The 24,036-nt window shown below is 41.1% G+C and overlaps 1 protein-coding gene across 3 annotated transcripts in view; it reads right to left on the bottom strand.

Moving 5' to 3' along the window:
• Positions 1-24,036, bottom strand: part of lmf1 (lipase maturation factor 1) — a 649,165-nt gene that overhangs the window by 450,977 nt on the left and 174,152 nt on the right. For all 3 annotated transcript variants that reach the window (XM_059979755.1, XM_059979757.1, XM_059979756.1), the window contains exon 2: positions 13,199-13,347. In XM_059979755.1, coding sequence (XP_059835738.1) covers positions 13,199-13,347 — 149 coding nt within the window. The remainder of the gene's footprint in view (positions 1-13,198; positions 13,348-24,036) is intronic.

Here is a 24,036-nt window from a genome sequence, read left to right as displayed (position 1 = left end):
ATCATACAATAATTCCACATAGGCTTTTTTAATTACTTAAAGTAATCAGCTGAAATTTAACATTTGCTGCAAATATGCAGCAGCAAAGTACATAAATTTCAAAGTTATACCTGCGATAGCAAAACTGATTTCCTTCAAATGCCACCCTTTGCTACAAGAACAACAGCTAACACATTATATCTTTACATTATATCATCCATTCACAAATATCTTTTATCTCAGGGAGAGATGATCCATTACTCTCCAGGAGTAGCAAAGCCTTTTGAGAGAATATGCCCAGATAGGCAGTAAAATCTTCCAAAAAAATTCTCTTGCATTCAACGGTAATGTTCAGCAGAAATTATCATCAGTTAATGATTTTGCAACTGCTATTATCACTGAATATTCAGTATTCGTTCACAAACAACAGAAGCAAATAATAAGCAGAGCAAAGCAAATGCCAATGGGCCCAACTATTACTATCCAAATACTGACGTGTACATCAGGTCTGTGAGGATTCCAAAATGTATCATGCAAACCTCCTGCCAACGCCAAGCCAGCATGAGACAATTAAGGAGCAGCAGTGCACACTGTGTGTCAACAAATTTTTTGTGCATGGCAACTTATGTGCTACAGGTTTGCTACACCTGAACACTGTCCTGAACTCTAAAATAGAATTTTCTGGCAGTTGTTTTCAATGTCTACCATATGAAGTGTTAGAATATTACGAAACAAATTTCTAGTGTATACTGTTCTTCTCAGTAAATGACTATAGTTCATTGCACCTTCAATTCTCATCAAACATAACTCATTTATAATAGTAACATTCAGAGAATTATTGAAAGAAGAGCTGTAGCAATAAAATCACATGTAATAACAATGTATTGAAAGATGTTATTAATAGATAATATTTTTAAAAGTACATAAATTCATAAAAACTTAAATATTACCTGACTAATATCTTTTAAAAGCAGCATCTTTCTGTATATATGTCCTTGATAGCCTACCTGCCATCAGGAACATATATACAGAAAGGTGCTGGATACCACACACCCTTCTCATGAACTGCATACATGACTGCCATCAGGGGAGGCTACACAGCATCCAAACTAGGACCACCAGTCTCAAAAAAAGTTACTTTCCCCAAGCAGTAACGCTGATCAACACCTCCACCCACTAACTCCACCACTACTTTATTATTTCTCTTCAGTCACATTATGTATAGCTTAGCATCACAACCAATCTATGGAGAAGCTACCCTATATGTTTACGTTTATTGTGGGTTTTTAAAATTATTATTGTGTTCTTTATCTTTTTTTTGGGGGGGGGCAGTTGTGCTGCCTTGGTTCCTGAGGAACAATTATTTTGTTCTCCTTACACTTATTTACAAGAAATGACATTAAACAATCTTGGAATCATGAACAAGAAACCATGCAACTTATTGTACTGCAGATACAACAGAAGATTCATTAGACAGGGCAAATAAAATAGGGCAGGAGCAAATGGATCAGCCTTTGTCAGACAATGTTAGAGTGAAGATTTGAAGCTTTAGCTCTTTGTAGCTTCATCAAAGAGAGGTTTGAGTGAGAGAAGGTAAAAAGCTGTAGGTTTTTTTCAATATATTTGTCATAGCCTTCTTTATAATTGCACAGTTAGAGCTGTAGGATAAGTGAATGCTCCTCTTGCAGGATGTGGGAAGTCAAGGAGATGCCCAGTATCCCTGATGACTTCTAACACTACATCTACGGAGTTGGAGCTGGAGCTCGAACTGGATGAACTTTGGATCATTTGAGAAGCTGGAAGGGTGATAGATAAGACATATAGAGAGGTAGTTATGCCCAAGGTGCAGGACACAGGAGACTGGGTGACAGGCAGAAGGCAGGAAGGGGAAAGGGGTTAAACAGTCAGAGCAGAGTACCCCTGTGGCCATCCCCCTCAAAAACATGTACACCACTTTGGATACAGTTGGGGGGGGGGGGGGGGTAGGGGCGGGGAATAACCTAGCAGAGGAAAGTCACAGTCCTCAGGTCTCTGGCACTGAACATGGCTTTGTGACTTAGAAGGGTACTAATGACATGTAGGAAGAGGGACAAGGTTCTGCAAAGTCAGTTCAGGAAGCTAGGTGCTAAGTTAAAGGACAGGAACTCCAGGGTTGTGATCTCAGGATTGTTACCAATGCCACATGCTAGTGAGGCCAGAAGTAAGAAGATCATATAGTTTAATATGTGACTAAGGAGTTGATGTAGGAGAGAGGGCTTCAGATTTTAGGATCATTGGTCTCCTTTTCAGGGAGGGTGAGACCTGTGCAGAAGAGATGGATAGCACCTAAACTGGAGTGGGACAAATATCCTAGTGGGAAAGTTTGCTTGTGCTGCACAGGGGTTTAGGGGTGAGGTTTAGAGGATGGGAAATGGAGTGCAGAACAGACAATGGAGCAGTTATTGAGATAAATGTTGTTAAGACCTCAGACTAAGTCAGGAATCAAAAGGTTGAACAAGGTGGAACTAATGTTCTGAGCGACATATACTTCAATGCAAGAAGTATTGTAGGAAAGACAGATGAACTCATAGCATGGATTACACATGGAATTATGATTGTGAGACTCAGTTGCAGAAGGTGCAGGACTGGCAGCTCAATATTCTGGGATTACATTGTTTTAGGCATGTAAAACATGCCTAGCACGGGAGGGATTAAAGGAAAAGTGGCATTACTTTTCAAGGAAAATGTTACGGCATTACTCAATCAGGACAGACTGGAGAACTTGTCTAGTGGGACATTATGGTTGGAACAAAGGAATAAGAAAGGTATGACCATGTTAATGGAACTATACTATGGACCACCCAAAATGCATGGACTAGAAGGGCCGAGATGGCCTGTTTTCGTGCTGTGATTGTTAATCCCATGGGATTTGGAGGAACAAATTTGTAGAGAGATCACAGACTGTTACAAGAAACATGAGGCTGTGAAAGTAGGTGATTTTAACTTTTCACCTATTGACTGGGATTCCCACACTGTAAAAGGACTAGAGGGATTAAAGGTTTACAAATATGTTCAGAGAAGTTTCCTTATTTAGTGCATAGAAGTCCCAACAAGACAGTATGCAATACTTGATCTCCTGTTAGGGAATGAAACAGGGCAGGTGACAGAAGTTTGTGAAGGGAAACACTTTGCATCTAGTGATCATAATCTCATTAGTTTCAAGGTAATTATGGAAAAGTATAGGTCTAGTCCTCAAGTTGAAATTCTAAATTGGAGAAAGGCCAGTTTTGGTGGTATCAGAAAGGATCTGGGAAGTGTGGATTGGGAGAAACTGCTTTTTGGCAAAGGTGGTCTTGGTAAAAGGAGGGACTTCAGAAGTGAAATTCTGAAAGTCAAAGCGTGTATGTGCCTGCCAGAATAAAATACAAGGATAACAAGTTTAGGGTGTCTTGCTTTTTGAGAGATATTGAGGCCACAGTTAACAAAATAAAAGGAGGTGCATAGCAGGTATAGGCAGGTAGGAACAAATGAAGTACTGAGGGGTATAAGAAATGCAAGAAAGAAATCAGAGGGCTAAAAGAAGGCATAAGGTTGTTTTGCCAGATGTAGTGAAACAAACTCGTGAGGGCTTTTACAGATCTGTTAAAAACAAAAGGATTGCAAGGTACAAAATTGATCCTCAAGTAGATCAGTGTGGTACTCTATGCACGGAGCCAAAAGAGATGGACCAGATCTTAAATGGATGTTTGCATCTGTATTTATTTGGGAGATGGACAAGGAGTCTACAGAAGTGAGGCAAAGCACCAGCAACATCATGGACCCTATATAGATTAAAGAGGAGATGTTTGAAATCTTCAGGCAAATTAGGGCAGACAAATCCCAAGGGCATGACAAGGCATTCCCTCGGATCCTATGGGAGGCAAGTGCAGAAATTGCGGGGCCCCTGACATAGTTATTAGGGACAGGTGAGGTATCGGAGGATTGGAAGATCTTTAATGTTATTTCGCTGTTTAAGAAAGGCTCCAAGAATAAATTCAGAAATTATAGGCCGGTGAGCCTGACATCAATAGTGGGAGTTATTGGAAGACATTCTAAGAGACTGGATATATAGAACATAGAACAGTACAGCACATTACAGGCCCTTCGGCCCACAATGTTGTGCCGACCTTCAAACCCTGCCTCCCATATAACTCTCCACCTTAAATTCCTCCATATACCTGTCGAGTAGTCTCTTAAACATCACTAGTGTATCTGCCTCCACCACTGACTCAGGCAGTGCATTCCACGCACCAACCACTCTCTGAGTGAAAAACCTTCCTCTAATATCCCCCTTGAAATTCCCTCCCCTTACTTTAAAGCCATGTCCTTTTGTACTGAGCAGTGGTACCCTGGGGAAGAGGCGCTGGCTGTCCACTATCTATTTCTCTTAATATCTTGTATACCTCTATCATGTCTCCTCTCATCCTCCTTCTCTCCAAAGAGTAAAGCCCTAGCTCCCTTAATCTCTGATCATAATCCATACTCTCTAAACCAGGCAGCATCCTGGTAAATCTCCTCTGTACCCTTTCCAATGCTTCCACATCCTTCCTATAGTGAAGTGACCAGAACTGGACACAGTACTCCAAGTGTGGCCTAACTAGAGTTTTATACAGCTGCATCAACACATTGCGACTCTTAAACTCTATCCCTCGACTTATCAAAGCTGACACCCCTTAAGCTTTCTTAACTACCCTATCTACCTGTGAGGCAACTTTCAGGGATCTGTGGACATGTACCCCCAGATCCCTCTTCTGCTCAACACTACCAAGTATCCTGCCATATGAGTATTTGGATAGAGAGGGATTGATTAGGGATATCCATCTTGGGTTTATAACCAATATTATATAGTTTTTCAGGGATGATACCAGGAAAGATGATGAAGACAATGAATGTTGTCTGCACTAGTTTTAGGTACTTCACAAGGTCCCACTTGGAAGGTTAGACAAGAAGGTTCAGTCACTTTGCATTCAAAATGAGTTAGTAAATTTGATTAGACATTGGCCAGAAAGTGGTGGTAGATGGTTGCCTCTCCGTCTGAAAGCCCATGCCAGTGGAGTGCCACACAGATCAGGGCTGGGTCCTTTGTTGTTTGTCATCTATATCAATGATCTGGATGATAATGTGGTTAACTGGACCAGCAAATGTGCAGATGATACCAAGATTGGTGGTGTAAAGGACAATGAAGAAGACTATCAAAGCTTGCAGTGGGATATGGACCAGATGGAAAAAGTGGCCAATGTAATTCAATGCAGACAAGTTTGGGTGGACAAACCAGGTAGGTCTTGCACAATGAGTGGTAGGGCATTGAGAAGTGTAGTCGAACAAAGGGATCTAGAATACAGGTCCATAATTTGTTGAAAATAGCATCACAGGGAGATAGTACCATAAAGAAAGCATCTGACACATTGGCATTCATAAATCAAAGTACTGAGTGCAGGAGTTGGTATGTAATATTGAAGTGGTATGAGACATTGTTGAGGCCTAATTTGAAGTATTGTGTGCAGTATTGGTTACTGACCTACAGGAAAGATATAAATAAGATATAGAGAGTACTGAGAAAATTTACAAGAATGCTGCCAGAACTAAAGGACCTGAGTTGTAAGGGAAGACTGAATAGGTTAGAACTTCATTCCCTAGAACATGGGAGATTGAGGGGAAATTTAATAGAGGTATACAAAATTCTGAGGGATTTCAATACAGTAAATGCAAGCAGGCTTTATCCACTGACGTTGAGTGAGACTCCAACGGGAGGTGAAACGTGGGATGTTTGGAATGTTTAAGGGGAACATGAGGGGAAATTTCATCACCCAGAGGGTGCTAGGAGTGTGGAATGAGATGCCAGTGCAAGTGGTGGATGTAATTTTGATTTCAAGAGAAGTCTGGACAGGTCCATAGATGGAAGGAGTATGGAGGGCCATGGTGCGGGTGCGGGTGCGGGTGCAGGTTGCTGGAACTAGGCAGTTTGAAGTGTTCAGCACAGACTTGATGGGCCAAAGCCTGTTTCTGTGTAGTTTTCTATGACTCTGTGAGCATATAAAGCTCTATAAAGCATTCAAAAACAGCTCCCAACTGGAGAACAACGTACATTTATAGGGGAAACTGAAACAAAGGATAACAGCAGAGACACAATTGCATTGCAATCAGGAATAAAAGTGAACAAAATTGCAACATCAAAATAGAAACTAGTCTGGCTGAACGCATTGTGTTACATTTGTAGCAAGGGCTCACATACACCAGACCGATGCAGATCTGATAATGATAAGTGTGACACAGAACTGTGTAGCTTTGAGATTTACAGAGTGAAAACTATCAACAAACAAGCAATATGGTTACACCAAAAGTGAACAGCAAATTAATTAAAATGGAATTGGACACTGGCTCAGTTGTTTCAGTCATTCCACAAAATGAGTTTGAACAACAATTTTAAAGATACAGAAATGAAGCCTGCAGATATCTAACTAAGAACATACTGGACAAAAGTTGAAATAAGAAAGGTACTGGATGATGTGAAAGCAATGTTCAAGGATGGCATTCAAAAACTCAAATATATTTAGGGTAAAATAGTATTAAATGAAAATGCCACAGCCAAGTTTTGGAAAGCAGGTCTGCTCCTTATACCATCTGTGACTGTAACTAGTACCATCTGTAACTAGTGAGCTAGATCTCATGGAGGCTGAAAGAATTCTTTTCAAGGTTGAGTGGAGCCCATGAACAACACCAGTGGTTCCCCATAAGCCAAGAACAATGGGTCTGTCAGGATCTGTGGTCATTTTAAGGGTACCATCAACCCAGTGCTGAACGTAGATCAATGCCCACTGCCCAGGATAGAGGATATCTTTGCTGAGGCCTACCCACAGATGAAAATCGAAAAAGAGTCTAAAGTGTTTCTCACCATAAATATGCACAATAATAATCTTATTTTTGGAGTAGCACCTGCACTTGAGCAGAAAGCTATGGACTAGGTGCTGCCCAGGCACTCATTGTAACCCGGATGACATCATTATTAACAGTAACGATAACAAGAAACATCTCCAAAATCTCAAAACAGTGTTAAATAGATTATAGGCTTAGAACATGACACAAGAAGTATGAATTCTTTAAATCAAGCATCATTTACTGTGGCCAAGAAATGTGTTAAAGAGATGGTCCTTTTTAAGATTTGTCTGTTTACTATACCAGGTTCCTGTCAAACCTGGGTACTGTGCTCCAGCTCTTGAACTCATTACTACAGACTGGGAAGAAATGGCAATGGAAAGCAGTATGAGGGGGCTTTCCAAAAGTTAAGGGAAATGGTATCTTTAGTCACTGTGCTGAAACATTCTGATCCACATTGTCCAGTGAAGTTTACCATGCACTATTCAGGATGCAAACACTTCCACAAGAAAGGTGCTCAGAGTTGTCAGAACCACTTCCTGTAGTCCCAGAGTCAACTTCTACAACCACCACAGAGGAGGCCCCAGACCCTGGGATCTGCCAAACAGAGTGACCACACCAACCCAGGTCAAGAAAAACATTATGCCACAAGAGTACGAAATCCTCCACAGCAATTCAATCTTCAGGTCTGAATGGGACAATTTTAAATTTACTATGATCTGCATATCTATATAGTAGCTGTATTATATAGTACACTGTGTATATAGTTGAGGAACATTAAGTTGAAGTTTATAGCTAAGCAGGAAGGATGTTGTGTATTTAATACTTCAGTAATATTTGAATAATGTTGTAAATATATTGTTTGATTAAGTACTTTGTGTTTGTTTAAATAATTCATTACAGGTTATATGTAATAGTACGTGAATGGCATATGTCATCATGCCTCCACATAATACATGTGCGACTCACTAAAAGTAAAACTAAGGATGTACACAAGATACCCTGCTCCATGTTTCCTTCAATTAGTTTTTTATGTTTTGGAGTTACAAAACATAACACCAGGTACTATTTGAGGAAAGAATAACAGTTAACTTTTCAAGTCTGAGACCCTTCATCAGAACTTCAAAGTTCAAAGTAAAATTTATTATCAGAGTACATACAGGTCACCACATAGAGCCCTGAGATTCTTTTTCTTGCGGACATACTTAGTAAATTTACAGGACAATAACTGTAAACAGGATCAATGAACAACAAACTGTGCAAATGCAAATATAAATAAGCAATAAGTATGAAATAACAAGAGTTAAAAGAGTCCTTAAAATGGTCGTGGGAACACCCGAAGTAGAATAAGTGCAGTTATTCCCCTTCGTTCAAGAGCCTGATGGTTGAGGGGTAGAAACTGCTATTGAACTTGGTAGTGCGAGTTCTGAGACACCTGTACCTTCTACCTGATGGCAGCAGCAAGGAAAGAATATGGCCTGGGTGGTGACGATCTTTGATGATGGGTGCTGACTTTTCTACGACAATGTTTCATGTAGATGTGCTCAATGATTGGGAGGGTTTTACCCATGATGTACTGGACCGAATCCACTTTTGTAAGATTTTCCACTCAGATGCATTGGTGTTCCCACACCAGGCCATAATGCAGCCAGTCAGCACACTTTCCACAATACATCTATAGAAGTTTGTCAATGTTTTTGATGACATGTCAAATCTCCGCAGACTTCTGAGGAAGTAGAGTCGCTGTTGTGCCTTCTTTGCAATTATATTTATTACGATAGGTCTAGGACAGGTCCTCTGAGATAGTGACACCAAGGAATTTAACATTACTGACCCTCTCCACCTCTGATCTTCTGATAAGTACTGGCTCACTGATTCTGATTTCCCTTCCCCGCAGTCTACAACCAGTTCCTTGGTCTTATTAATATTGAGTGAAAGGCTGCTGTTATTACACCACTCAGCCAGATTTTCAACCTCCCTCCTAAATGCTGATTCATCACCACCTTTGATACAGCATACAACAGTGGTGCTCCTGTGCTGGTGGAGATTGTGAAGGAGATGCTTATGCCAATCCAAACTGATTGGGGTCCATAAGTGAGGAAATCCTGGATTCAGTTGCACAAGTGGGTATTGAGACCCAGGTCTTGGAGTTTACTGATTAGTTTTAAGGGTATAATGGTATTAAATGCTGAGCTGTATTCAATAAAGAACATCCTAATATATGCATTTTTGCTGTCTAGAAATTTCAAGGTTCTGTGAAGAGCCAGTGAGATGACAGCTGCTATAGACCTGTTGCTATGAATTGAAGCAGTTCCAAATCGCCAAACAGGAGCTGATATGCTTCTACCACCAGCCTCTGAAAACACTTCATTACTGTGGATGTAAGTGACACTGGACGATAGTCACTGAATCAGGTTATCATGCTCTTCTTGGGCACCAGTATGATTGAAGCCTGCTTGAAGCAGATGGGTACCACACACTGCCACAGCAAGAGTTTGAAGATATCCATGAACACAGAAGCCAATTGGTCAACACAGATCTTCAATACTTGGGCCAGATACTTTCCTTCAATTCACTCTCTTTAAGGCAGCCCACATGTCATGTTCAGATACTGAGACCAAAGGATCATCAGGAGACATGGGAGTGCGCGATGGTTCCTCCCTGTTCTGGTGGTCAAAGCGAACATAGAAGGCATTGAGCTCATCTGGAAGCAATGCTCTGCTGTTCTCTAGGTTGCAAGATTTAACTTTGTAACACTGCCACAGCTTCTCAGCAACCCTCATTGATACCAGTCTAATCTGGAATCTCCACTTCACTGACGAGATGGCTTTCCGGAGATCATACCTGCACCTCTTGAGGTATTCTTGATCTCCAGACCTGAATGTCTCAAATCTGACTCTCGGCAAATTCTGGATTTCATGATTCATCCAGGGCTTCTGATTGGGTAAACCCTGAACAATTTCATAGGGACACACTCATCCACAGCTGTTTCAATAAAGTCTGTTATGACCGTTGTGTTGTTATTCAGATCATCAGATGAATTCTTGAACACGGCCCAGTCCACTGACTCAAGGCAATCCTGTAACCGTTCCTCTGCCTCCCGCAACTACCTCTTAGTTGTCTTGATCTCTGGAGCCTTCCTTTTAGGCTCTTGTCTGTATTCAGGTAGTAGGATTACAGCCAAACAGTCCAATTTGCCAAACTGTGGTCTTGGAAAGGAAGGGTAGGCATTCCTTATCGTAATGTGGCAGTGGTCTAGTGTGTTGGGACCTCTGGTGCAACAGATAACTTGTTCTTGATAATTGGGCAGGGTTTTCTTCAAACAGGCCTCATTAAAATCACCAACTGTAATCTGAAATATATCAGGATGGGCTGTTTCTTGCCTGCAGCCAACATCGTGCAGTTTTGCAAGTTCATCAGAGTTCATAAAGATTAAGCTACCTAAAATCAACATTTAATATGCATTTGTGTTCAGCTGAAAACATCTTAAAATATAATGCAAAAAATTCAATTTCTGTGTTTGAACATCAAAAAATAAAGAATTAGCATTTATATAATACTTTGTCGTATAATAATACTGATCAGAATGCTACACAGTAAATGAAATGGTGTTGGAAGATTCCCTTACAGAAAGGTTTTATTTCAGTGGGGCGTCAGGGATCTGTTCTGGGACCGCCACTCTTCGTGTTTTTTATAAATGACCTGGACGACCAAGTGGAGGGATGGGTTAGTAAATCTGCAGACGACACAAAGGTTAGGGGTGTAGTGGATAGTGTGGAGGGCTGTCAGAGGTTACAGCAGGACATTGATAGAATGCAAAACTGGGCTGAGCAGTGGTAAATGGAGTTCAACCCAGATAAGTGTGAGGTGGTTCATTTTGGTGGATCAAATATGATGGCAGAATATAGCATTAATGGCAAGACTCTTGGCAGTGTCCAGGATCAGAGGGATCTTAGGGTCCATGTCCACAGGACACTAAAAGCTGCTACACAGGTTGACTCTGTGGTTAAGAAGACATACGATGCATTGGCCTTCATCAATCATGGGATTGAGTTTAAGAGCTGAGATGTAATGTTGCAGCTATATAGGACCCTAGTCAGACCCCACTTGGAATACTGTGCGCAATTCTGGTCGCCTCACTACAGGAAGGGCATGGAACCATAAAAAGGGTGCAGAGGAGATTTACAAAGATGTTGCATGGATTGGGGAGCATTGCTTATGAGAAAAGGTTGAGTGAACTCGGCCTTTTCTCCTTGTAGCGATGGAGGATAAGAGGAGACCTGATAGAGGCGTACAAGATAATGAGAGGCATTGATCGTGTGGATAGTCAGAGGCTTTTTCCCAGGGCTGAAATGGCTAGCACGAGAGGACATAGTTTTAAGGTGCTTGGACGTAGGTACAGAGGAGATGTCAGGGGTAAGTTTTTTTTACACAGAGTGGTGAGTACATGGAATGGACTGCCAGCGGCAGCAGTGGAGGCGGAAATGATAGGGTCTTTTAAGAGACTTCTGGATAGGTACATGAAGCTTAGAAAAAGAGGGCTATGGGCTAGGTAGTTCTAAGGTAAGGACATGTTCGGCACAGCTTTTTGGGCCAAAGGGCCTGTATTGTGCTGTAGGTTTTCTACATTTCTATTCCTATTAAACACATGCCAGCACTTGTTTTCAATACAGTTCACCTTCTTAAAAATGATCTACAGCCTACAGGGGATTTTTGGCATAAATCCAGTTAACTGCTCAGCTTTTCATACAGAATGCTGGGCTAACCTATATGACTGTTCATTTACCTAAAGTAGAATCTTCCAGGCATAATTGATTTCAAATGTTATTGGAGTGACAGCAAGTTATTGATGTGAAAGCATGCCAGCATCTTGCCACATACCTTTACCAATTACTGTGCCAAAAACATTGGGCAATGACATAACTTTGAAACACAACAATTAATTTCTTTTTAAGTATATGAGAAAGTGAACATCCATCTATAATTACCATTATCATCATTGTCAAAAGTAGAACAATTCCCCTGTTTTCACAAGCAAATCAACCTTCATTTATTTTATCCTGGAAAACTATATCATATTGAGAGGAATAGATAGAGTGGACAGCCAGCGCTCTTCCCCAGGGCACCACTGCTCAATACAAGAGGACGTGGCTTTAAGGTAAAGGGAGGAAAGTTCAAGGGAGATATTAAAGGAAGGTTTTTTACTCAGAGAGTGGTTGATGCGTGGAATGCACTGCCTGAGTCACTGATGGAGGTAGATATACCAGTGAAATTTAAGAGACTACTAGACAGGTATATGGAGGAATTTAAGGTGGAGGGTTACATGGGAGGCAGGGTTTAAGGGTCGGCACAACATTGTGGGCCGAAGGGCCTGTACTGTGCTGTATTGTTCTATGTTTTATGGAGCATATTGAGCCGATTCCAGTTAAAAGTACCAGGACAAAATCAACCACTTCCATGTATACAACTCTCTAAAACATTACTGAATGCTTTATCATTCTTCATTAATTGATCAACTAATCCACTTCAAGTCTGATGTCAATTTATGGCTGGTAGCAACTTCAAAATAGCACATATTCTTAATCTGTTTTTCCAAAAGACGCACTAGATGGATCAGCACAACTTGTAAAGAAAAACATGTCTTTTCAAGCAATTATACTGTTTACTCCAGTCGATAAAACTATACAATACTTCACATTCAGCAAATCTGCTCTACCCTGCTATTTCTACTTCAATGAAATCGCTTCCAATTCCACCTCATCTAATACGAACAGCATTATTTACTAGATACTTATACATGTGGCAAACAAACTTCCCCTTAAATTATGCTATTTGCCTCAACTTCTCCAGATTCTAAAAAGTGAATTTTTCTAATCACTCCTTATTCCTTTACTTTATAGTAACTTTAAATGAAGGGGCTGCTTGCTACTTAGAGTAATATATAGATTTTATATTCTCATTATAGGTGGCAGATTATACAAGGATGTGAGATAATCAATGATTAACCAGACATTAATAAAAATGATTAGCTGATAATCTTATTTGAAAGCAATAATTGCAGTGAATGCTTTCATTTAGTCGCTATGCATCAGTAAGATCTATTCACATTGTTTAACACTGTTTGTCGGATGCAGCATCTTGTTTTTTCTTCATTATAGTTTAATCAATGGTCCTGTTGTAGATGTAGTAATTCAGGATCCCTCATCTTAACCCAACCACAGCTTTCACTGCACATTTCTGAATTAAATCCTAAAGTACTTGATGCCTGAGAACCAAATATGATAGCGAAGTTCAATACTTTTGAAACAGGGAAAAAAATTCCACTCACCGCTCCTAGCATAATGCGGAAAATGAGCCAACGGAAAGACCAGATGACTATTTTGGATGGTGGTGTATGATGTGGAATGGAATGGAGGGTCAGCACAGGGCACAGGAAAATTCCAAGGAACCCAGTTTCTAGCAACTGAGACTCCCAGCCTGTAAAGAAATGGAAAAATATAGTTAAATGCACAACGTTATTGAACTCTATTTTGATTGCTTATCTATAAAATTCTCTCTATTAAGCTTCCCTCTGGGTCCCAAAAAACTCAGGGGATCAGGTATTTCATCAGCAATATATTGCAAGATGATTCTAAAATTGCATTGTCTCTATCATGCACTATATGGGACTATATTATTGTCTCCTTCATAATATTGGGATCTTGTCAACAGTAGCTGAGTTATATTCAGGAATTTATAATAAGATGAAATAAAAAAAGCATCTTCTATCCTAGAAGAGGAAAAAGCATTTAGTTGTAAGCTGAATGTGTTGGACTGTTTATATATACTGGAAATTTCATTCATATATGACTTCCCAACTTCATACATTAAGTCCAAATACATCTGTAGAAACAGAATTAGGCCATTTGCCCCTTTAAGCCTGCTCCCTCATTTGATCATGCCTGATTTATTTTCCCTCCCAACCCTATTCTCCTGCCTTCTCCCTGTAACATTGACACCCATATTAATCAATAACTTACCAAAGAAAATATACCCGATGACTTGGCCTCCACAGCTGAATGCAATGATATCCACAGATTCATCACCCTCCGGCTAAAGAAATTCCTCTTCATCTAAGTTCTAAAGGGTGCCCATCTACTCTTAGACTGTGTTCTCCCAACCTAGAGTCTCTCACTATTGGAAAGATTCTCTTCATATCCACTCTATCTAGGCCTTTTGTATTTAGTAGATTTCAATGAGATGCCCATTATTCTTCTGAAGTCCAGCAAGAACAAACCCAGAGCCATGAGATGCTTCTCATATGAGAACCCTTTAATTCCCAGGATCAATTCTCATAAACATCCTCTGGAGCCACTCCAATGTTAGCACATCCTTTCTTACATACAGGGTCCAAAACTCCAAATGTGGTTTAACCAATGCCCTATAAAGCTGCAATACTACATGCTTACTTTAATATTCTACACCTCTTGAAATGAAGAATAACATTGCATTTGTCTTCCATACTACCAGTTCCACCGGCAAGTTAACTATTAGAGAATCCTGAACTAGGACCCCCTGTTCCTTTGCACCTCTGACTTTGAATTCATCTTTATACCTTCTACCAAAGTGCATAACAATACACTTCCCGATACTATATTCCATCTGCCACTTCTTTGTCCATTCTCCTAATCTGTCCAAGTCTTTCTGAAGAATACCTTCTTCCTCAACACTACCTGCCCCTTCACCTATCTTTCTAACAGTGGCGAACTTGGCCACAAAGTCATAACAGCATAAGAAATAGGAGCAGGAGAGGGCATCTGGCCTATCGAACCTGATCCACCATTCAATAAGGTCATGGCTGATCTGACCGTGGACTCATCTCCACCTACCTATCTTTTCTCCATAATCCTTAATTACCCTACTATGTAAAAATCTATCCAACCTTGTCCTAAATATATTTGCCAAGGTAGCCTCCACTACTTCACTGGCAGAGAATTCCACAGATTCACCACTCTTTGGGAAAAGCAGTTCCTAAATTTACTCCCCCAAACCTTGAGGCTATGTCCCCTAATTCTAGTCTCACCCACCAGTGGAAACAACTTATCTACCACTATGTTATCCATCCCTTTCATTATTTTATATGTTTCTATTAGATCTCCTCTCATTCTTCTGAATTCCAGAGAGTACAGTCCCAGGTGACTCAATCTCTCTTGATAGTCTAACCCCCTCATCTCTGGAATCAATCTGGTGAACTTCCTCTGCACCACCTCCAAAGCCTTCTTCAAGTATATCCTTCTTCAAGTAAGGAGACCAGAACTGCACGCAGTACTCCAGATGTGGCCTCACCAGTACCCTGTATAATTACAGCATAACCTTCTTGCTCTTAAATTCAACCCCTCCAGCAATGAAGGCCAACATTGCATTTTTGACAGCCTGCTGCACCTGCAAACCAACCTTTTGCAATTTATGCACAAGCAATCCCAAGTCCATCTGCACAGCAGCATGCTGCAATCTTTTACTATTTAAGTAATAATCTGATCTTCCATTTTTTCTTCCAAAGCGGATGACCTCATATTTATCAACATTGTATTCTATCTGCCAGACCCTTGCCCACTCACTTAACCTATCTATATCTCTCTGCAAACTCTCCATATCCTCTGCACAACTTCCTTTTCCACTCAATTTAGTGTCATCAGCAAACTTAGATACACTACACTCGGTCACCTCTTCCAGATCGTTAATGCATATTGTGAACTGTTGTGGGCACAGCACCGACTCTTGCGCACACTGCTCACCACTGATTGCCAACCAGAGTTACACCCATGTATTCCAACTCTCTGCTTTCTATTGGTCAGCCATACCTCTATCTATGCTAATACATCAACCACATCTCTATGCACCCTTATCTTATGAATGTCTTTTATGTGGCACCTTTTCGAACGCCTTCCGGAAATCCAAGTAAATAACATCCATCTGCTCCCCTCTGTCCACTGCACTTGTTATATCCTCAAAGAACTCCAGTAAGTTTGCTAAACAGGACTTGTCTTTGCTGAATCCATGCTGCATCTGCATGATGGATCTATTTCTTTCCATACACCTCACTATTTCTTCTTTAATGGTAGCTTCAGGTATTTCCCCAACTACAGATGTTAAGCTAACTGGCCTATAGCTACCTGCTTTTTCCCTACATCCTTATTTGAACAGTGGTATGACATCTGCCTTCTTCCAATCCACCAGGACCTGTCCAGAGTCCATGGGATTTTGATAAATTATCACCAAAGCCTCAACTATAACCTCTGCCATTTCTTTCAGTGCCCTGGGAGGCATTCCATCACAATCAGTGGACTTGTCTATCTTTAGGCCCACAAGTTTGCTCAGCACTATCTCCTTAGTGGTAGCTATTGTATCAAGATCCCAACCTCCCATCGCATCCATAACATCTATCTTTGGCATGTTAGGTATGTCCTCCACAATGAAACCAGCACAGCATAGCTATTTCAAAGCCTCAGCTCTTTCCTCATTACCCAATATCAATTCCCCCTTTTCATCTCCCAAGGGACCTACATTCAATTTAGCCACCCTTTTCTGCTTTATATAATTATAAAACTTTTACTATCCATTTTTATATTTCATGTTAGTTGATTTTCATAATCAATCTTCCCTTTCTTTATTGCTGACTTAGTGGTTCTCTGTTGCTTTTTAAAGTTTTCCTAATCTTACAGTTTCCCACTACTCTTGGCAACTTCGTACACACAAGCTTTTAGTTTGAAGCCTTCCTTTATTTCCTTAGCTATCCGTGGCTGTCTCTCCACACCTTTTCTGTCCTTGCATTTGACTGGAATACACTTTTGTTGAGCACTGTGAAAAATCTCTTTGAAAGTCTTCCACTGTTCCTCAACCGTCCCACCATATAGCCTGTGTTCCCTGTCTACCCCATCCAACTCTTCCCTCATCCTATTGTAGTCTCCCTTGTTTCAAGTCATGTCAAGTCAAGACATTTTTATTGTCATTTCAACTATAACTGCTGGTACAGTACATAGTAAAAATGAGACAACGTTTTTTCAGGACTATGGTGTTACATGACAGTACAAAAACTAGACTGAACTACGTAAAAAAAAACAACACAGAGAAAGCTACACTAGACTACAGACCTAAACAGGACTGCATAAAGTGCATAAAAACTGTGCAGGCATTACAATAAATAATAAACAGGACAATAGGGCAAGGTGTCAGTCCAGGCTTTGGGTATTGAGGAGTCTGATAGCTTGGGGGAAGAAACTGTTACATAGTCTGGTCGTGAGAGCCCGAATGCTTCGGAGCCTTTTTCCCAGACGGCAGGAGGGAGAAGAGATTGTATGAGGGGTGCATGGGGTCCTTCATAATGCTGTTTCCTTTGCAGATGCAGCGTGTAGTGTAAATGTCCGTGATGGCAAGAAGAGAGACCCCAATGATCTTCTCAGCTGACCTCACTATCCGCTGCAGGGTCTTGCGATCTGAAGTAGTGCAATTTCCGAACCAGGCAGTGATGCAGCTGCTCAAGATGCTCTCAATACAACCCCTGTAGAATGCGATGAGGTTGGGGGGTGGGAGATGGACTTTCCTCAGCCTTTGCAGAAAGTAGAGAGGCTGCTGGGCTTTCTTTGCTATGGAACTGGTGTTGAGGGTCCAGGTGAGATGCTCCGACAGGTGAACACCAAGAAACTTGGTGCTCTTTACAATCTCTACCGAGGAGCCGTCGATGTTCAGCAGTAATTGGTCACTCCATGCCCTCCTGAAGTCAATAACCATCTCTTTTGTTTTGTTCACATTAAGAGACAGATTGTTGGCTCTGCACCAGTCCATTAGTCGCTGCACCTCCTCTTTGTAAGCTGACTCGTCGTTCTTGCTGATGAGACCCACCATGGTCGTGTCATCGGCAAACTTAATGATATGGTTCGAGCTGTGTGTCGCAGTACAGTCGTGGGACAGCAGTGGACTGAGCACGCAGCCCTGGGGAGCCCCTGTGCTCAGAGTGATGGTGTTGGAGATGCTGCTCCCGATCCAGACTGACTGAGGTCCCCCAGTCAGGAAGTCTAGGATCCAGTTGCAGAGGGAGGTGTTCAGGCCCAGTAGGCTCAGCTTTCCAATCAATTTCTGAGGGATGACTGTGTTGAATGCTGAACTGAAGTCTATGAACAGCATCGGAACATATGTGTCTTTTTTGTCCAGGTGGAAGGTGGTGGCAATGGCATCATCTGTTGAGCAGTTGGGATGGTACGCAAACTGCAGGGGGTCCAGTGAAGGGGGCAGCAGGGTCTTGATATGACTCATGACGAGCCTCTCAAAATACTTCATGATGATGGATGTGACTGCAACGGGACGGTAGTCATTTAGGCAGGACACTGAAGACTTCTTCAGCATAGGGACGATGGTGACAGCCTTGAAGCACGTTGAAACAGTGGCGCAGCTCAGGGAGATGTTGAAGATGTCAGTGAGAACATCTGCTAGCTAGTCTGCACATCCTCTGAGCACTTTACCAGGGATGTTGTCTGGTCCAGCAGCTTTCTGTGGGTTGACCCTGCACAGGGATCTTCACACTTCGGCCACGGTGAGACACAGCACCTGTCATTTGTAGGAGGGGTGGACTTCCTCGCCACCATAACATAACACCCTGCATTAAGCATAACACCCTGTTTTAGATCAAACTATTGCACCCTCCATTTATATGAGAAACTCAAACATACTGTGATCACTCTTTCCAAGAGGATCCCTAATTACAAGATTGCTAATTTTACCTGTCTCATTGCATTAGATCAGATCTAAGATAGCACATTCCCTTGTAGGATTGGTAACATGTTGCTCAAGAAAGCTATCACTTATACATTCTATGAAGTCCTCCTCAAGACTGCCTTGACCAAACACTCAAAAATTTCTATAGATGTACGGTAGAGAGCATGTGTGGCACGTGGCCAAGTGGTTAAGGCGTTGGACTAGCAATCTGAAGGTCATGAGCATGAGCCCCAGCCAAGGCAGCGTGTTGTATCCTTGAGCAAGGCACTTAACCACACATTGCTCTAGTCCACCCAGCTGAAAATGGGTTTCGGCAAAATGCTGGGGGTTAACCTCGCAATTGACTGGCATCCTTTCAGGAGGAGGGGGGGAGGGGGGGGAATATCATACTTTCAGTCGCTTCACGCCTCGGAAACTAGCATAAGCACCAGCCTGATGAGCCTATAAGGCTCACGACAGACTTACAGTGGACAGCATTCTGACAGGCTGGTATGGCGGGGGGGGAGGGGTGCTACTGCACAGGACCGAAAGAAGCTGCAGAGAGTTGTAAATTTAGTCGGCTCCATTTGGGTACTAGCCTACAAAGTACCCAGGACATCTTCAAGGAGCTGTGTCTCAGAAATGCAGCATCCATTATTAAGAAACCCCAGCACCCGTTGTATGCCCTTTTATGATTGTTAGCATGAAGTAGCAAGTACAGAAGCCTGAAGTCACACACTCAAGTGATTCAGGAACAGCTTCTTCCCCTCAGCCATCTGATTCCTAAATGGACATTGAACCCATGAATACCTCCTCATTTTTTAAATATATATTACAAGATATTAAGAGGAATGGATAGCACTTCTTCCCCAGGGCACCACTGCTCAATACAAGAGGACATGGCTTTAAGGTAAGGGGAGGGAAGTTCAAGGGGGGATATTAGAGGAAGGTTTTTCACTCAGAGAGTGGTTGGTGCGCGGAATGCACTGCCTGAGTCCGTGGTGGAGGCAGATACACTAGTGAAATTTAAGAGACTACTAGACAGGTATATGGAGGAATTTATGGTGGAGGAGTTATATGACAGGCAGGGTTTAAGGGTCAGCACAACATTGTGGGCTGAAGGGCTTGTACTGTGCTGTACTATTCTAGGTTCTATATTCTATTATTTTTGTTTTTGCATGATTTTTAATCTATTCAATATACATATACGGCAATTGATTTACTTATTTTTCTCCTATATTATGTATTGCATTGAACTGCTGCTGCGAAATTAATAGGTAGTAAATGGGATTAGACATTGGCTTTTTAGGAGAAGCCAGAAAGTGGGAGTAGATGGTTGCTTCTCTGACTGGAGGCGTGTGACTAGTGGGTGATTAGCTGGATCAGCAAGTTTACGGATGACACCAAAATTGGGAAAGTAATGGACAGTGGGGAATACTATCAAAGCCTGTGGCAGAATCTGGACCAGTGGGAAAAATGGTCTGAAAAATAGTGGATGGAATTAAATGCAGACAGGTATGCGGTGTTGAGGACGCACCAGGAAAAGACTAATACTGTGAGCAGTAGGGCACTAAGGAATACAGTAGAACAGAGGGATCTGGGAATACAGATCCATAGTTCCTTGAAAGTGATATCACAGGGAGATAGGGTCATAAAGAAAGCTTTTGGCACATTAGCCTTCATAAATCATAGTACTGAGTACAGGAATTGGGATGTTATGTTGAAGTTGTATAAAACATTGAGGAAACATAATCTGGAGTACCATGTAAAGCTTTGGTCACCTACCTACAGGAAAGATAACGATAAGATTGAAAGAGTACAGTGAAAAATGATTACAATGCTGTCAGGCCTTGAGGACCAAAGTGATAGAGAAAGGTTGAATAGGTTGGACTTTCATTCCTCAAAAGTGCAGAAAAATGAGAAGAGATTTGATAGAGGTATACAAACTTATGAAAGGTACAGATAGGGTAAATGCAAGCAGGCTTTTTCCTCAGAGGTTGGGCAAGACTAGAACTAGAGGTTATGAGTTAAGGCTGAAAGGTGAAATGTTTGAGTGGAACATGAGTGGGAACTTCTTCACCAGAGGCTGATGATAGTGTGGAACAAGCTGCCAGCAGACGTAGTGGATGCAGATTTGATTTCAACATTTAGCAGAAATTTGGATAGCTATATGGATGGGAGGGGTATGGTCCAGTTGCAGGTCAATGGGACTAGGCAGTTTAATCGTTTGACATTGATTAGATGGGCCGAAGGGTCTGTTTCTGTGCTGCCGTGTTCTATGACTCTATGACACAGTTCTCTCCCAGTTACTGGCCACGTTGAAGATCAAGCTGATTGCTCTGCAGTGTAGAAACCATCGTATTCCAGCACCACATCAAACTGACAAAAATGGACTTTGAAACCAGCAGTGTGAAAATGGCATTGCCAGTAGCAGGTGCTGAGCTTATGCTTTCTTTGGCCAGTCATCAAGAAATGCAAGGATTAAGCTAGCCTCTTCCAACTACAATGTAAAAACAATAAAAATGTTGTGTTGATATAACGCCATATTTGCAATCAGAAGGGGGTGATGAAACTCAGTATGATGCTTCTCATCTGGAACACGGATGATTTGCAACTCAGCTATGAGCAGACTTTGAAAAGAAACTTTGCTCATTAATATTCTCTCACTATTTTAACTTGCTTTATATTTCATATTAATTTTTACAAAAAGTTTAAGCTACCAACTAGACAACATTCTTGTATACTAGTATTAAAAGTTACAAACTGCAATCTTTCCTTCCTTGATAAGTTACAAGGATCCATACAAGTTTGAAGATCTATACAAGTATACAATAGCAAGCAACTAAATTCACAAATAAAGATATAAATTATTATAAATAGGAGAAGTGTAGGGTTGGGATATTTTATAACGAACAGACTGTTTTCTGGCAAAGGTGTACTTGCAAAATGGGAGGCCTTCAAAAACTACATTTTAAGAGCACAAAGCTTGCATATACCTGTCAGAATAAAAGGTAAAGATAGCAAGTGTAGGGTACCTTGGTTTTTGAGAGATATTGAGGCATGGTTGAGAGGAAAAATAAGGAGATTCACAGTAGGCATAGGCAAGTAGAGAAAAAAAATTAGATGCTTATGGAGTACAAGAAATGCAATCGAACACTTAAGAAAGAAATCAGGAAGGCTAAAAGAAGGCATGAAGTTGTTTTAGCAGACAAGATGAAGGAGAATCCTAAGGGATTCTACAGGTATATTAAGAGCAAAAGGAATACAGGGGACAAAACTGGTCTCCTGGAAGACCAGAATGGTAACCCATCTGGGGAGCCAAAACCAATGGGGGAGATCTTAACTGAACTCTTTGCATCTGTATTTACTCAGGAGGCAGATACAGAGTTTATAGAAGTAAGCAAAGTGGCATCAACTTCATGGGCCTGTACAGATTACAGAGGAAGAGGTGCTCGCTACCCTGAGGCAAATCAGGGTGGATAAATCCCTAGGACCTGACAAGGTGTTCCCTCCAACCCTACTGAGACAAGTGCAAAAATTGTGGGCCCCTAGCAGAAATATTTAAAATATCCTTAGCGACATGAGAGTTACCAACAGATTGGAGGATAGCCAATGTTGTTTTGCTGTTTACAGGAAAGAGTCTAGCATGGATAAAGCAGTGGGTGATTGGTAGTAGGCAAAGAGTGGTTATAAAGGATGCCTTTTCTGGTTGGTTACCAGGACTAGTGGTGTTCATCAGGGGTCTGTGGTGGGACTGATTATTTTTACATTGTATGTCATTGAATGAGATGGTGGAATTGATGGCTTTGCTACAAAGTTTGCAGACAATATGAAGATAAGTCAAAAGGCATGTTGTTAGATTTAATAGAGATGTACAAAATTATGAGGGGTATATATAGGGTATATGCAAACAAGTTTTTTTCCAGTGAAGGTGGGAGGGGGCTAGAACCAGAGGTTATGGGTTAAAGGTGAAATGTGTGAAGTTTAAGAGGAACATGAGGGGGAACTTCTTCACTCAGTGTGTTGTGAGAGTGGAATGAGCTGCCAGTACAAGCTGTGTATGCAAGCTCAATTTCAATATTTAAAAGAAGTTTGGATCAGTACATAGATGGGAGGGATACGGAGGTCCATGATCCCAGTGCAGATCAATGGGAGTATGCAGTTTAATTAGTTTCGGCATGGACTAGATGGGCCAAAAAGCCTTTTTCTAGTGATGTACTTCTCTATGACTAACTATAAACTTCAAACTTTAAAATGACTACTAAGGTTTTCTTGGGCCTTGATATCACTAAGACAAGATAGTGTTCATCAATAGACAACGGGATTAAAACATGCTTTGGACGTTATTTCCACATTATCAAAAATGAATGAGTTTAAAGTGATTTGATGGGAAATAGTGTTTAGCACATTAAACACGACTATGGTGGTATGTTCAATTTTCTAATAGAAGAAACACATGTATGAATTGCTAGCTTGAGACCTAATGTTACAATATAATAAGTATTAGTAGAACACATAACTGGTAAACATTTCCAACACCACATTTAATTCACATACTTTAGACAAAACAAGTAGACAAATACAAGAAACAATCCAACGAAATTTCTTGATATTCTAGTGAAGGCAATAACCTATGTAAAATAAATATAACAGTCATAAAACAAATAGGATGATTAGAATGAAAACTAGGCAGGATGTGTGTTATGAGCATGAATTTCCACTACTCCTTTTCCCCTTTGCTCCTTTCAGGTAACATCTGATGTTTGGGCTATAAGAGGATAGTCTAATCAGAATCAGGTTTGTTATCACCGGCATGTGACGTGAAATTTGTTAACTTAGCAGCAGTTCAAAGCAATACATAATCCAGCAGAGGAAAAATAATAATAATAAATGAAATAAAAATAATAACAAATAAACAAGTAAATTAATAGATTTTTAAAAACATGCAAAATTATTCCAGAAATAATGCATATTAAAAAAAAGTGAGGTATTGTCCAAAGATTCAATGTCCATTTAGGAATCCGATGGCAGAGGGGAAGAAGCTGTTCCTGAATCACTGAGTGTGTGCCTTCAAGCTTCTGTACCTCCAACCTGATGGTAACAGTGAGAAGAGGGCATGCCCTGGGTGCTGGAGGTCCTTAATAATGGGTGCTGCCTTTCTGAGACACAACTCCCTGAAGATGTCCTGGTACTTTGTAGGCTAGTACCCAAGATGGAGCTGACTAGATTTACAACCTTCTGCAGCATCTTTCGGTCCTGTGCAGTAGCCCTCCCATACCAGACAGTAAATGCGGTCTGTTAGAATGCTCTCCACGGTACATCTATAGAAGTTTTTGAGTGTATTTGTTGACATGCCAAATCTCTTCAAACTCCTAATAAAGTATAGCCGTTGTCTTGCCTTCTTTATAACTACATCAATATGTTGGGTCGGCTGGTGTG

This window comes from Hypanus sabinus, chromosome 9 (genome assembly GCF_030144855.1).
Source record: "Hypanus sabinus isolate sHypSab1 chromosome 9, sHypSab1.hap1, whole genome shotgun sequence".
Classification (NCBI taxonomy): Eukaryota; Metazoa; Chordata; class Chondrichthyes; order Myliobatiformes; family Dasyatidae; genus Hypanus; species Hypanus sabinus.
The sequence above is the reverse complement of the archived record's forward strand: the minus strand, read 5'-3'. Positions and strand labels throughout refer to the sequence as shown.